The sequence below is a fragment of the Saccostrea cucullata genome, unplaced genomic scaffold (assembly GCF_032062105.1).
Source record: "Saccostrea cucullata isolate Sc308-1 unplaced genomic scaffold, CSIRO_AGI_Scuc_v1 ctg2066, whole genome shotgun sequence".
In the NCBI taxonomy this organism is placed as follows: Eukaryota; Metazoa; Mollusca; class Bivalvia; order Ostreida; family Ostreidae; genus Saccostrea; species Saccostrea cuccullata.
The window spans coordinates 42,529-53,856 of NW_026936797.1; the positions used below are offsets into that span (position 1 = coordinate 42,529).

The following is an 11,328-nucleotide window of genomic DNA, read 5'->3' on the forward strand; positions in this document are numbered from 1 at the left end:
TACATACAGGAAATGTTTGCATATTTAAACTAACACATTGCAATGGGCTAGAGGTTGCTATAGCTAAATTAACACATATAAATTCAAAGAAATCATATTAAATTTAAAAAATCTAGTATATACCTAGAAACAAGTAAATTATTTATGAATATAAATTCCTGCGAGCGTGAAACATTAGAAAGACACAACAAATAGTTAAAAAATAAATATAAAACATGTAAGGAAGCTCTTAACACTAACAGAAACTGTTTTTTTGGACTTTGGGAAAAATATATCATATAAAGATATGCATATTGAGACTTATTCTTTCATTTAGAACAAAGGGTACGTGCCTTTTTTGGGCATGAAAAATGTTCAAAGACAATGGACAATTTGTAAGCAGAAATCACTGTAGTTTACTTACATTAGGAAAATTAATGAAATCAATTATTAAATTTCATACTATTGGTCTTATGTAATGCTAAATATATTTTAATCTATCAAAAGTTATGTAATTAACGGTAAATAACAATTTCTATAATTTACATCTAACGGCAGATCACTCTAACTGCAAAAAAAACACCCAAAAAATTTAGGTCTTTAGTGTGCAGTGTTTAGAGCGTCTTTAACGGTGATTTTACTAATGAAATCAATCTGAAAAAAAAAACCATAAACCCCAAATTTGATAACAATTCAACCTAAAGTATAAATATTGAAAATAGTGTCATCGATTTATATTTTGGGAAAAAATTACATTAACAACAAATTCAAAACAATTCAACCTAATGTATGAATATACATCGATTTATATTTTTGGCACAAAACTGATACTGTAGATCTTTAATTTGAAAGATGCATTCAAAATAGGTCTCGAGGAAAACAATTTAAATTTGTGATTTTGATAAAAAATTTTCAGTGCACACTCCAAGTCCTGCTATCGGGCATATCAATATCCTCAGCCAGCAAATCAAATTTCACCTCGTATCGCTCTCCAGTAGTAAAGTTACAGGCTTTCACTCGAATTTCCGTTTCTCCAAAAATAATAGATTCTTCAATTTCAGTTGTTTCACTTCGATCGCCCATTGGAATTTCTAATGTTCCTAATTTGCAGCATCCTTTTTCATCAATATATGTAGGGTCTTCGGAATTCGATATAAATACCCCACACTCTAATTTCCTCTTTTCATTTTGCAGCGATTTAAAAATGTATGACTTCCTCATTCCAGGTTCAATATGATCTCCTTTGGAAATAAATTTTAAAAAGACATCTCTACACCTTTCTTCTCCGGAAACCATCTCTTTTTTCTTTAAATCGTGTTTGGATTGGTCGAATTTCGGCCAAGTTTGAATGCCATAGGTATACCTAGCAACCCGTTTAGAAATAGCGTCTGGAATATGACCAAAATATACCGCTCCCTTCAGAACAGCCAAATCTGCTTGCTCGGGTATGACCAAACGCTTTCCCCGAAACTTTTCTTTCATTTCAGATGCAGTAACTCATTATCAGCAAATCCACCAACCATCAGTAATATGTTAACATTTTTGCCACTTTCTTTTTTGAAAAGACCTTCCAGATGAGTATGTGATGTTTCTAATTGTTGGATAAAACATTTCTTTGAAAATTGCAGATGGCATCCATATGACTCAATCTTTGTATTCTATCTTGCCATTGTAAATAGACTTTTCAATACATCGTTTTATTGGTTCGCCCCTTTTCATGTGTTTATAGTTAAAAACTTCTTTAACAATATCCTCTAATCCCAATGGAAGCCTTATATGAACATTGTCACTAACAGCTGTTCCTATTTTGTTACTTTTCTTGGTCTCAAAACCTTGCCAGAATGTGAAATAGTCATCTTTGTAATCTATATCCGACGAAAACTTCTCCATGACCTCATCACCCAAAATGTTCTCCAGAAATTTGTGGAACGCTTTATCTACACATGTGCCTCCCCATGCCCCGCCGGTTGCCGGAATTAGTCCAATTTTTACCAATTTTTGAATTATTTTCTAAAAATTCTGGTGTATATGAAGTTCATATTATTTATATCTAATGCTAATTGCTTTCTACTAATGATACATATCCTTGTAAAAGCAAGAAAAAAATACTTGTACATCATAGTGTACATTTAATGCTATGGGGCGATGACTCTAACTTTTGGAAAATACTAAAAACTTTCTTAAATTTTTGTCGTTTTTCAAAATAATACTTTTTTAAATTCAAATTATATTTGTATATTTAAAGAATTTATTCCTTTCTATTGCTAAAAAACAATGTATATTACATATGTATGTATGTGTTTTATTTTGGCAATTTCACAAAAAACCTGAAGTTTCTTAAATTGTCTATGATCCTTTTGACTTTGTCAATAAAATATGTACACAATTCAATTCATATTAGAAAGATGCTTGAGTTTCTGATTGACCATATCTAGAATTTTGTGTTTTGGAGACAATATGTTTGAATTCCCATGTGTACCTATTTCACCCCGCCATTAGCAGACCAAATAAATTTTGTATACATATGAAGCAGTATTTATTCAAAAACTTGTACATTGAATTATGTTCCAAATTGTATAAAGTAACAAAGCTTTAAATTTATGATAAACGCAATGACTTTAACTTTTCAATCTTTAACACCTCTTATTGAAGAAGCAATTTATACCGGTACCTTTATCACCTACATAACTACGTATACGGGCTTATGTCTCTCAGTTGATTTCATACACAAGAGTATGCTATATACGTACGAACAATTTCTAAAACAAACCAAGCATTTAACAAACAAGTTGATGAAACAAGAATATCAACTTACAGTATCTGAATTTATCATTTTACAAGTGTTATGATCTATAGAATGATATTGTCAGCAAATACAACCCTATTGTTAGGTCATAATTTTCACACTGAATTGCCAACGGATTTTTCAATTTTTTTCCAACACGACAAGCAGCACACGGCGGGTGTGAGCGTTCGAAATGTGATGCTCACTCCTCCATGGCACATGATCTGACTTCCGATGTTCATAGAGGTTCATGTATACTCTGCTGCTGATTCTTGAATTTTAAATGGTCTTTGAGCTTGAATACCATTCGTTATCTACGTAGTCTATTAAAGAATTGCATTTGTTTATCATTATTCCAAAAGACAGTAAAAAAATTGTTTTGCCTCTACCTGGTATATGTTACTTGCATTAAGAGATACATATTTGTCCTAAATTTCGAAATTTTTTGTATTGATCGTACAGCACTGTATTCTTTTTTAACTTTAACTAAAATCATGTATGTGTAAAGTACCTCCAATATCAAGAACCATGTACTTAGAGTTGATACTTTCTTTTTTCTTCGTATTGTCCGGATTTTCCAAGTGCATATATTGGCAATAAATAGATGCAGCCTCTGGTTCCAGTGCTAGAAGCAACTGATCACTCGGAATTTCAGCCTAAAAATTGTTTAAAAGTTACAACAAAAATTTTCAACGAGAACCAAGTATGCAACATCAGTGGAATGCCAAGAGAGAGAGAGAGAGAGAGAGAGAGAGAGAGAGAGAGAGAGAGAGAGAGAGAGAGAGAGAGAGACGTACCGCTTCTGCAGCTTTTCTCATGAACATTTTTGCTGTATCATCCCAAATTGCTGGCACAGTGATGACAAAAGTGATGTCTTTTACTTCAATTTTTGTTTCCGATTTCGTTACAAGGGTTTTATTTATTTCTTCAAGAAGATGATCTTTCAAATATCGTATGCAGTGGGTAAAGACCACAATAGCATCCAGCTCCTTTTTGTTTTCCTCCATACATTTGGTTTTTCTATTGACTCTCTGCATATAAAAAGTATTTTTAGTGAAAGTAATAATATTATTAAATCAGAAATAAAATTCAACACTCCATCTTTATCAGTTTATATGGCCATAATTTCATCGTATCACTCTATAGATTTTCATCATATTTTCAGCTAGAGTTGTTATGTTTGTACACATGTTCATAAACAAAAAGAAAATATACTAGTTTATCAAATTATAGGATGCATTCAAATGATAACATATTCTACCTTCTCTAATTCTGTTTTCAAAATCATCTTAAATCTGTGGAAAAAGTAATAGTCCTCGCATTTTCCCCCATATTCATCAAGTTCAGAATAATTTTTCTCTGCTTCATATCCAAATGAATTAAACGATTGGTCTGGATTTAAGAGGAGAGCTGTCGGTGCTTTGTGAGACATTAGGTTCCCACTTGCCCACTTATTTGCCACAACTTTTGCCCAGTTGTCCTTGAAAGAATAGGCATATCCAGAATAAGTTGTGCCAAAGTCAATAGCAGCCACCAAGAGTTTATAGGAACTTTTTTGTTTTATTTCCTCCGACATTTCGACACATCCTAAAGAAATATTTATAGCTACTTTCGTTTTACAAGATTATGAAAAGTAGACTAAGTATGTTAAGGTTTCGTCAAATGTCAACATGTCCAAAAATTTATTTTTACAATAATTCCAGAACTTTAACAGTTTATAAATTTTTCATTGATTAACAGATAGAAAGTATCAAACTTGATATAAAAAATACTTGGAAAAAATTTAATGATCAGCAATTAAAAATTCTTCTTAAAAATGCATATATTTTCAAAAATCACCTAATTAATTCCGTGCAATTTAATGGAACCATGCATTGCAGAAACACAATATGTTTATCAATGAAAATAAACCTTTCAGTTGAAATATATCTATGAAAGTTAATTTTCCCTGTTGAAAATTGTTGAAATGTTAAACTTGAAAGTGAAAAATTATTTTTAAAGGGCATGAACATTACACAGATTTAAGTTAAAATATACCTGTTTAAATCTTATATATTTTCATAGCATTTCACACAAAACTTACCCTTCAAAAAAAAATTATTTCATCAAGTTATGGTTTTCAAAATTTTGGACAGGGTTTGATTGTCAGGTGCACTTTTCAAATTTTCACATTTTCTGATGCAATTTTTCACAAAAAAAGTCATTTTATTAAAATTTTTGTAATCAAAATACTTTAAAACTTTAATCCAGAAAAATAATATATTTATAAACTGTAAACGTTTTGACGAAACACCACACACAGTTTTCATCCGATTGTAAAAATAACTTTTTAGCAAATTGATCACACCCGTGAAACCTTACAATTTAAACAGGGCACGGACAAACTGTTATCATGTTTAATTCATCCGGCGCGTGATACATCAAATTGTTAAAGTTAGACCTATTTTTTCGAAAAATAAAGTGAATTGCTTTCAATGTTAAAATTTCATAAGTATCTATACCCTGATGAATTAAAATTTACATGATCTGCAATGATTATAAAAAAACAAAATTAATTAATTAAAATTCTACTTTCGTTTTCGATGATCCACGGCAAATTAAAAAAAATGAAAGTAAAGCGATGTGCATACCAAAACCTTTAAATATTTTAAGTTTTTGTCACTAAGAGAAAAAATTCTTTAAATTTATTTTTGTGAATATTTCTATTCGATATATGGTTTGTTCCTTGATTGAATTTTTTAAATTTTATCTCTTTTTTAAACATTTTAACCTATAAAAGAGAAAAATAAATTATTTTTTTTAAAGATGCAATTAAAATTTTTTCTTTGGTATTAAACCTTGAAAAAAAATGAAACCCTAATTTTTTTTTTGAAAAGTTGGATGATCCGATGCATTTGATATTTGTTTAAATTAGTAAAGTGATTTATCATTATTATTTTGAAGAAGTTCAATTTATTAAGGTTCCTCAAAAATATATATTAATTTTTACAGTGACTTTATTGAAATGCTATTTTGCAGTTTAAACAAGTTTCTGCCAATAAATTACTTGTCTAGCATTTGTTTTTCAATGATGCAATTGAAATTTAACTAACCCATATGGGTAATCATCTGAATGTCTTTTATCACAATTTGAAATGTACTTATATCTAAAACATATTGAAAACAATGTAGAAATTACAAGAGAATGACAAATATGCATAATTTTTATATAATGCCAAGAGATACAAAAGATATATTTGAGGAACTTGTCTGACCTTACAACAACAACAACGAAGACGACAGAAAAAAGAAGATAGTCTGATATTGATGTTTATTATTTCGAAATATTTAAATTAAACAAGACAGAACAAGATTAATGAAACTTTATTAAATGGATATAGATATTATAGTATGATAAATTTTTAATAGGGTATTAATCCATTCCTTCTGTTTACATAATAGACTGATATTCCTGGCAAGCCAAAAGTTCTGAAAGTTGAGAAGTCATTTTAATCTGGCAATTCGTCAAAGTGATCTTCCTCGCTTGTTTTACCAGAAAAGGAAACCCAAAAATAATTTTGAAAAGGTTAATTTGGTCAGAAAATGAGCCTCTGTTTTGTCGGAGAGGTCCATAACCTGGGAAGTTCCAATGCAAGTCAAGCATATGGTCAAAGGAGAAAAAATAATTCAATAGTATAATAAGGCAAACTATGGTACTCCCTTCTATTCACAGATAAAAAATGAAGAAATGAATTCATGAAAAATCAGTTAGAGATAAAGGCACGCGGATAAATAAATAGTAAGTCATTGTCATTTTTAAAGACGGCTTCTGTACATTGTTCACTACCATGCTGCTCAGTGCATTGTGTATCTGTCTCTGTTTCACTTTTTCAGTTTGCCTCGCTCGATCAGTTTTCTTCTTCTTTCCGCCAATCTGTCTTCTTTCAACAGACCGTTCTCCCGAAGAGCTTTGTGAATTTTTTCTGCAATTGAATAATGTCTGTATGTATAATATCGGTCATAGTGAATTTCATATCAAAAGTAATAATTAGGAAGTATGCATATGCGTTTTTACCTTTCCATTCCTGGTAGGCGGCCTCGTTATCAATTGGAAGAATCAAGATTCTAGTGATGTTTCCATTGATTGGAGGTAGTTTTGGAACACTCGACTCGTAGGTGGGCTGCATCATCTCACTCTTTTGAGTAACATCTGATCTAGAGTCATCTGGTTGTCTACAATCATATGCACTAGAACCATTGGCGTTGTCACCATGGGCCTCATTCGGTGTCACACAAAACATGGCATCCAAGAGGGTCGGAGTGTAAACCTCCTCTTTCACATCTTCGGAGTTCACCTTCTCTATCTGTTTGTATGCTGCTTCCTCCTCATCTGAGATGATGCCTATTTTATTTATTCTCATACAGCTATGAAACAAACCCATTTTTGCTGTATACTGCTTAGCGACCAAACTGCGCTATCCACAATAATCAAGATTATTATGACGTCATAGGTATTATGACGTCAAATGGTTGTGACGTTGGTATGATAAAGAGAATGTTTACGTCAAGTGCAGGCACGTAATGCATTGATATCTTTTCGATTAAAAAAAATATGTAACTATATGATATAACCTATACGTCATGTAGCAGCTAGACTAGCATCTCTAATTTTTGATGATACTACGGTCATTGGCCTAGCTGTACATAATACATACAGTACTAATTGCGCTTCTTTGCTAAAAAATATTGTTGAATAAAAAGTTTCAAAGCATTTTTTTAAATCGAGTTTTTTTTTCCCTATAAAAGAATAGAATATCATGTTTCATCATACATGGCAATTACAAGGCACACGATTTGACATCAAACTTCCATTCATTTGGTGTTTTGTTTCAAATTGTAAGCATTTACTGAGTAAACACTCGAACTCAAACTGTTTAATATGCTGTAAGAAAAATACAGGTATAGGCACGTAGCAACAGGGTGGCTACCCCCCCTTTTCCCCCAACAATACTTACACTATGATAAATGTTTATGGAGAGGCAGGTTGCCCCCCCCCCCCTCCAACCCCAACTTTTTGTGATATAAGGAAAATGTATGAAAAATGGTATTGAAGGAAGATGGCATTGACAAAAAGTTGGCCACGCACTATATAGTGAAAAATAAATAAATAACTGCACAATATTAACTCCTTTATACAAAATATTTTTTTAATGTTAAAAAATTGCACTTGTGTATAGAGGGTGCTTAATACATGTACTTCCCTTTTGAAAAAAGTGAAACCCTAATTTATTTCGATAAAAAAAATTCAAATCTTTTTTCCCGATTGAAGCTTTCGTCATATTTGGTTTTAAATTGGTAGATTTTTTGTGTCATCATTTTTGAAGAAGTTCAATTTTATTGCGACAACAACAACGAAGACGACAGAAAAAAAAGAAGATACAAGTAATCTGATATTGATGTTTATTATTTCGAAAATTGTATGAATTAAACAAGAGAGAACGACAAAACTTTACTGAATGGATGAACATATTATAACATTATAAAATTTTAATAAGGTATTAATCTATTTCCTCTGTTTACAGAATAGACTGATATTTCTGGCAAGCCAAAAGAAGTCATAACATAATTTTGATCTGGCAATTCGTCAAAGTGACCTTCTTCACTTGTCTTACCAGAAAAGAAAACCCAAAAATAATTTTGAAAAAAGTTAATTTCATTAATTTGGTCAGAAAATAAGCTTCTATTCTATCCATGTCCACATCCTGGAAAAATTCCAATTCAAGTATATGGTCGAAAGAGAAAAAAATAATTCAGAAGTGTAATAAGGCAAACTTTGGTAAAAGAGCATGGACGTCCTTTCTATTCTCAAATAAAAAAATGTACAAATAAATCCATGGAATAATTAAATCTGAGTAAGAGATAAATGCTTGCAGATAAATAACTAGTAAGTCATTGTCATTTGTAAAGATGGTGTTTGTACATTGTTCACTTCCATGTTGCTCAGTGCCTTGTGTATCTGTCTCTATTTTAGTTTTTCAGTTTGCCTCGCTCGATCAGTTTTCTTCTTCTTTCCGCCAATCTGTCTTCTTTCAACAGACCTTCCTCTCGAAGAGCTTTGTGAATTTTTTCTGCAATTGAATAATGTCTATATGTATAATATCAGTCATAGTGAATTTCATATCAAAAGTAATTAGGGAGTCTATGCATATATATTTTTAGTTTACCTTTCCATTCTTGGTAGGCGGCCTCGTTATCAATGGGAAGAATCAAGATTCTAGTGATGTTTGCATTGATTGGAGGTAGTTTTGGAATACTCGACTCGTAGGTGGGCTGCATCATTTCACTCTTTTGAGTAACATCTGATGTAGGCCTAGAGTTATCTGGTTGTCTACAATCACTTGTACTAGAACCGTTGGCGTTGTCACCATGGGTCTCTTGCGGTGTCACACAAAACATGGCATCCAAGAGGGTCGGGATGTAAACCTCCTCTTCCACATCTTCGGAGTTCACCTTCTCTATCTGTTTGTATGCTGCTTCCTCCTCGTCTGAGATGATGCCTACTTTATTTTTTCTCATACAACTATGAAATAATCCCATTTTTTGTTGTGTACTGCCTGACGACCAAACTGCGCTATCCACAATAATCAAGATTATTATGACGCCATCGGCATTATGACGTCAAATGTTTGTGACGTTGGTATAATATGAAGAGATTTTTTACGTCAAGTGCAGGCACGTCTTTTCGATCTTTATCAAATTATGTATAACCTATACATGTAGCAGGTAGACTAGCTAGTATCTCTTATCTTTTATTATCGTAACATGTATACCATCGACCTGTACATGTACATGCATATAGTACTAACTGTGCTTCTTGTCTAGAAAGAAATTTAAAAAGAAATTTCAAGTCACCCCCCCCCCCAAAAAAAAATTAAGAATAAAATATCATGATTCATCATGCATGGCAATAAATTATAAGGAAATTGAATTGACAGGGCGTGTCAAACTTCCATTGATTTTTTTTTTCAAATTGTAAACATTTTTAAACAATCGAACGAGTTTTAGAATTTCAAAATAATTAATATGCTTTAAGAAATAATACAATCATGTTTTATGTGCAACCTCTTTAGGCGATTTATAATATTCAATGTTTTTCAGCTGATTTTGGTAGAGTTTTATGACTTGCATATTGCTAGAGCGTTTCAGACTGATTATACTAAATAAATATAAAACTTTATTTACAAATCTGAAAATAAAAAAGTTTTTGTTGGAGTTTGTAAAAATTGGTCAGTGATGTGAGCAAATCAGCAAATCGATCAGATGCACCACTTTGAAAACAGTGTTCAGGACCCCCCCCCCCCCCCCCCCCCCGATCGCGTGATCGAAGTGGATAACGAAAGAATTACCTAATTTTAACTCACATTTTCTCTGTCCTATTCTCTGTTCACCAGTCACAAGAACTAATGTAAGAACTGTGTAGCTTTTCCTGTGTCATTGAAATCATGGAGATATTACAGGATCCAGTGATGCAGCAATTCATAAAGGTAAGTTGAGATAAGTTGAATCATATCTAGGATACATAAAAGTCGTTGTTGATTACATGAGGTGTTTTCGCTCGAATTTCCTCGATATCAATTTGACCAATGATTCCTTTGAAATTTATAATTTGAAAACATTTTCGTATATTTTAAGGGAGAACAACAAAGACAAAAATTTCAAGCGACTGTCCAGCAGTTAACTGAGGAATGTTTTGACTATTGTGTCACATCTCCAGGAAATAAACTTGGTTCTTCTGCTGAACAGTGCATCAAAAACTGTGTTGACAGATTCATCGACACCACAAACTTTGTAGCCAATCGTGTACAAAGATCTGCCATGTCATCTTCTACCTCATCAGGCTTTGATTAAATTCTCATAGACTCATTTTACATGTTTGTTGTATTTTTATATTTTGTTAAGTTGTGAACTGAAGGTAACAGTGAACTCTGTTGATTTATTAATATACAATGCAAAGTTTTAACCATGATTTCAGACATTATGCATCTTTATGCTACACCGCAGGCCCAAATCGCCATTATCGGTTGAGTAAAATATTCCACTCAATGTCCCGTGGTCAAATTTCTCCATCATCACGGACCATGCTTAAACTATGTGGTTCTGCTGCTATTTTTGTTGTGGATTTTTTTTACTAGTTGTATTAAAATGTTAATTATAATTTTTACAGCCAGTTTAAATTAGGTATGCTTTTACTTTATGCAACTGGAACAGCTATAAAATTGAAATACAATTTCTCTCTTGGTATACTTTATTAATAACTGAACAAATCCCCAATAAAATTGATATACAATTTCCCTTTCGCAATTTATAGTCTTCCCATTATAAGGGAAAGTTTTGGGGCATTTGGATGAACGGACCTTATAAACAGAGGCCCCTTGTCACAGTTAAGGTATTGACAAGATAAAGAACTCTCGATGCTCCAAGGTGCTCAGTGGCCCTGAGTGCCGATTAAAGGTCTAAATTTGAAACCCTTCACCAGTATATGGTGATGTCTCTATATGTGTGAAGCATTCTTGAAAGGGACGTAA

The 11,328-nt window shown here is 32.2% G+C and overlaps 4 protein-coding genes across 4 annotated transcripts; 1 reads left to right on the forward strand and 3 right to left on the reverse strand.

Annotated features, from left to right (window-relative positions):
- Positions 1–890: 890 nt before the first annotated feature.
- Positions 891–4,356, reverse strand: LOC134246620 (heat shock 70 kDa protein 12A-like). Its single transcript, XM_062729000.1, has 6 exons — positions 4,026–4,356; positions 3,562–3,795; positions 3,276–3,420; positions 2,795–2,799; positions 1,629–1,989; positions 891–1,454 (listed from the first exon to the last, which is right to left on the reverse strand). The coding sequence occupies exons 1-6, from the start codon at positions 4,338–4,340 to the stop codon at positions 892–894; spliced, it is 1,623 nt and encodes a 540-aa protein (XP_062584984.1). The 5' UTR covers positions 4,341–4,356; the 3' UTR covers position 891.
- Positions 4,357–6,034: 1,678 nt separating this feature from the next.
- Positions 6,035–7,240, reverse strand: LOC134246616 (uncharacterized). Its single transcript, XM_062728995.1, has 2 exons — positions 6,819–7,240; positions 6,035–6,726 (listed from the first exon to the last, which is right to left on the reverse strand). Exons 1-2 carry the CDS (start codon positions 7,183–7,185, stop codon positions 6,626–6,628), a joined length of 468 nt encoding a protein of 155 aa, XP_062584979.1. The 5' UTR covers positions 7,186–7,240; the 3' UTR covers positions 6,035–6,625.
- A 946-nt stretch (positions 7,241–8,186) lies between these two features.
- On the reverse strand, positions 8,187–9,413 carry LOC134246615 (uncharacterized). The gene is made up of 2 exons (XM_062728994.1): positions 8,968–9,413; positions 8,187–8,871 (listed from the first exon to the last, which is right to left on the reverse strand). The coding sequence occupies exons 1-2, from the start codon at positions 9,338–9,340 to the stop codon at positions 8,771–8,773; spliced, it is 474 nt and encodes a 157-aa protein (XP_062584978.1). The 5' UTR covers positions 9,341–9,413; the 3' UTR covers positions 8,187–8,770.
- Positions 9,414–10,133: 720 nt separating this feature from the next.
- LOC134246617 (mitochondrial import inner membrane translocase subunit Tim8 A-like) lies at positions 10,134–10,667 on the forward strand. Its single transcript, XM_062728996.1, has 2 exons — positions 10,134–10,287; positions 10,436–10,667. The coding sequence occupies exons 1-2, from the start codon at positions 10,246–10,248 to the stop codon at positions 10,649–10,651; spliced, it is 258 nt and encodes an 85-aa protein (XP_062584980.1). The 5' UTR covers positions 10,134–10,245; the 3' UTR covers positions 10,652–10,667.
- Positions 10,668–11,328: the final 661 nt, after the last annotated feature.

What these genes read in the sequence shown, in the direction of transcription:
- LOC134246620 (XM_062729000.1), bottom strand. Translation starts at nt 4,340, where the DNA reads ATGTCGGAGGAAATAAAACAAAAAAGTTCCTATAAACTCTTGGTGGCT. An exon ending in TGAAAACAGAATTAGAGAAG is followed by an intron (nt 3,796 to 4,025) that starts GTAGAATATGTT and finishes TTTTATATGCAG; the next exon opens with AGAGTCAATAGAAAAACCAA. An exon ending in TGAGAAAAGCTGCAGAAGCG is followed by an intron (nt 3,421 to 3,561) that starts GTACGTCTCTCT and finishes AACAATTTTTAG; the next exon opens with GCTGAAATTCCGAGTGATCA.
- LOC134246616 (XM_062728995.1), bottom strand. Translation starts at nt 7,185, where the DNA reads ATGGGTTTGTTTCATAGCTGTATGAGAATAAATAAAATAGGCATCATC. An exon ending in CGCCTACCAGGAATGGAAAG is followed by an intron (nt 6,727 to 6,818) that starts GTAAAAACGCAT and finishes ATTCAATTGCAG; the next exon opens with AAAAAATTCACAAAGCTCTT.
- LOC134246615 (XM_062728994.1), bottom strand. Translation starts at nt 9,340, where the DNA reads ATGGGATTATTTCATAGTTGTATGAGAAAAAATAAAGTAGGCATCATC. An exon ending in CGCCTACCAAGAATGGAAAG is followed by an intron (nt 8,872 to 8,967) that starts GTAAACTAAAAA and finishes ATTCAATTGCAG; the next exon opens with AAAAAATTCACAAAGCTCTT.
- LOC134246617 (XM_062728996.1), top strand. Translation starts at nt 10,246, where the DNA reads ATGGAGATATTACAGGATCCAGTGATGCAGCAATTCATAAAG. An exon ending in TGATGCAGCAATTCATAAAG is followed by an intron (nt 10,288 to 10,435) that starts GTAAGTTGAGAT and finishes GTATATTTTAAG; the next exon opens with GGAGAACAACAAAGACAAAA.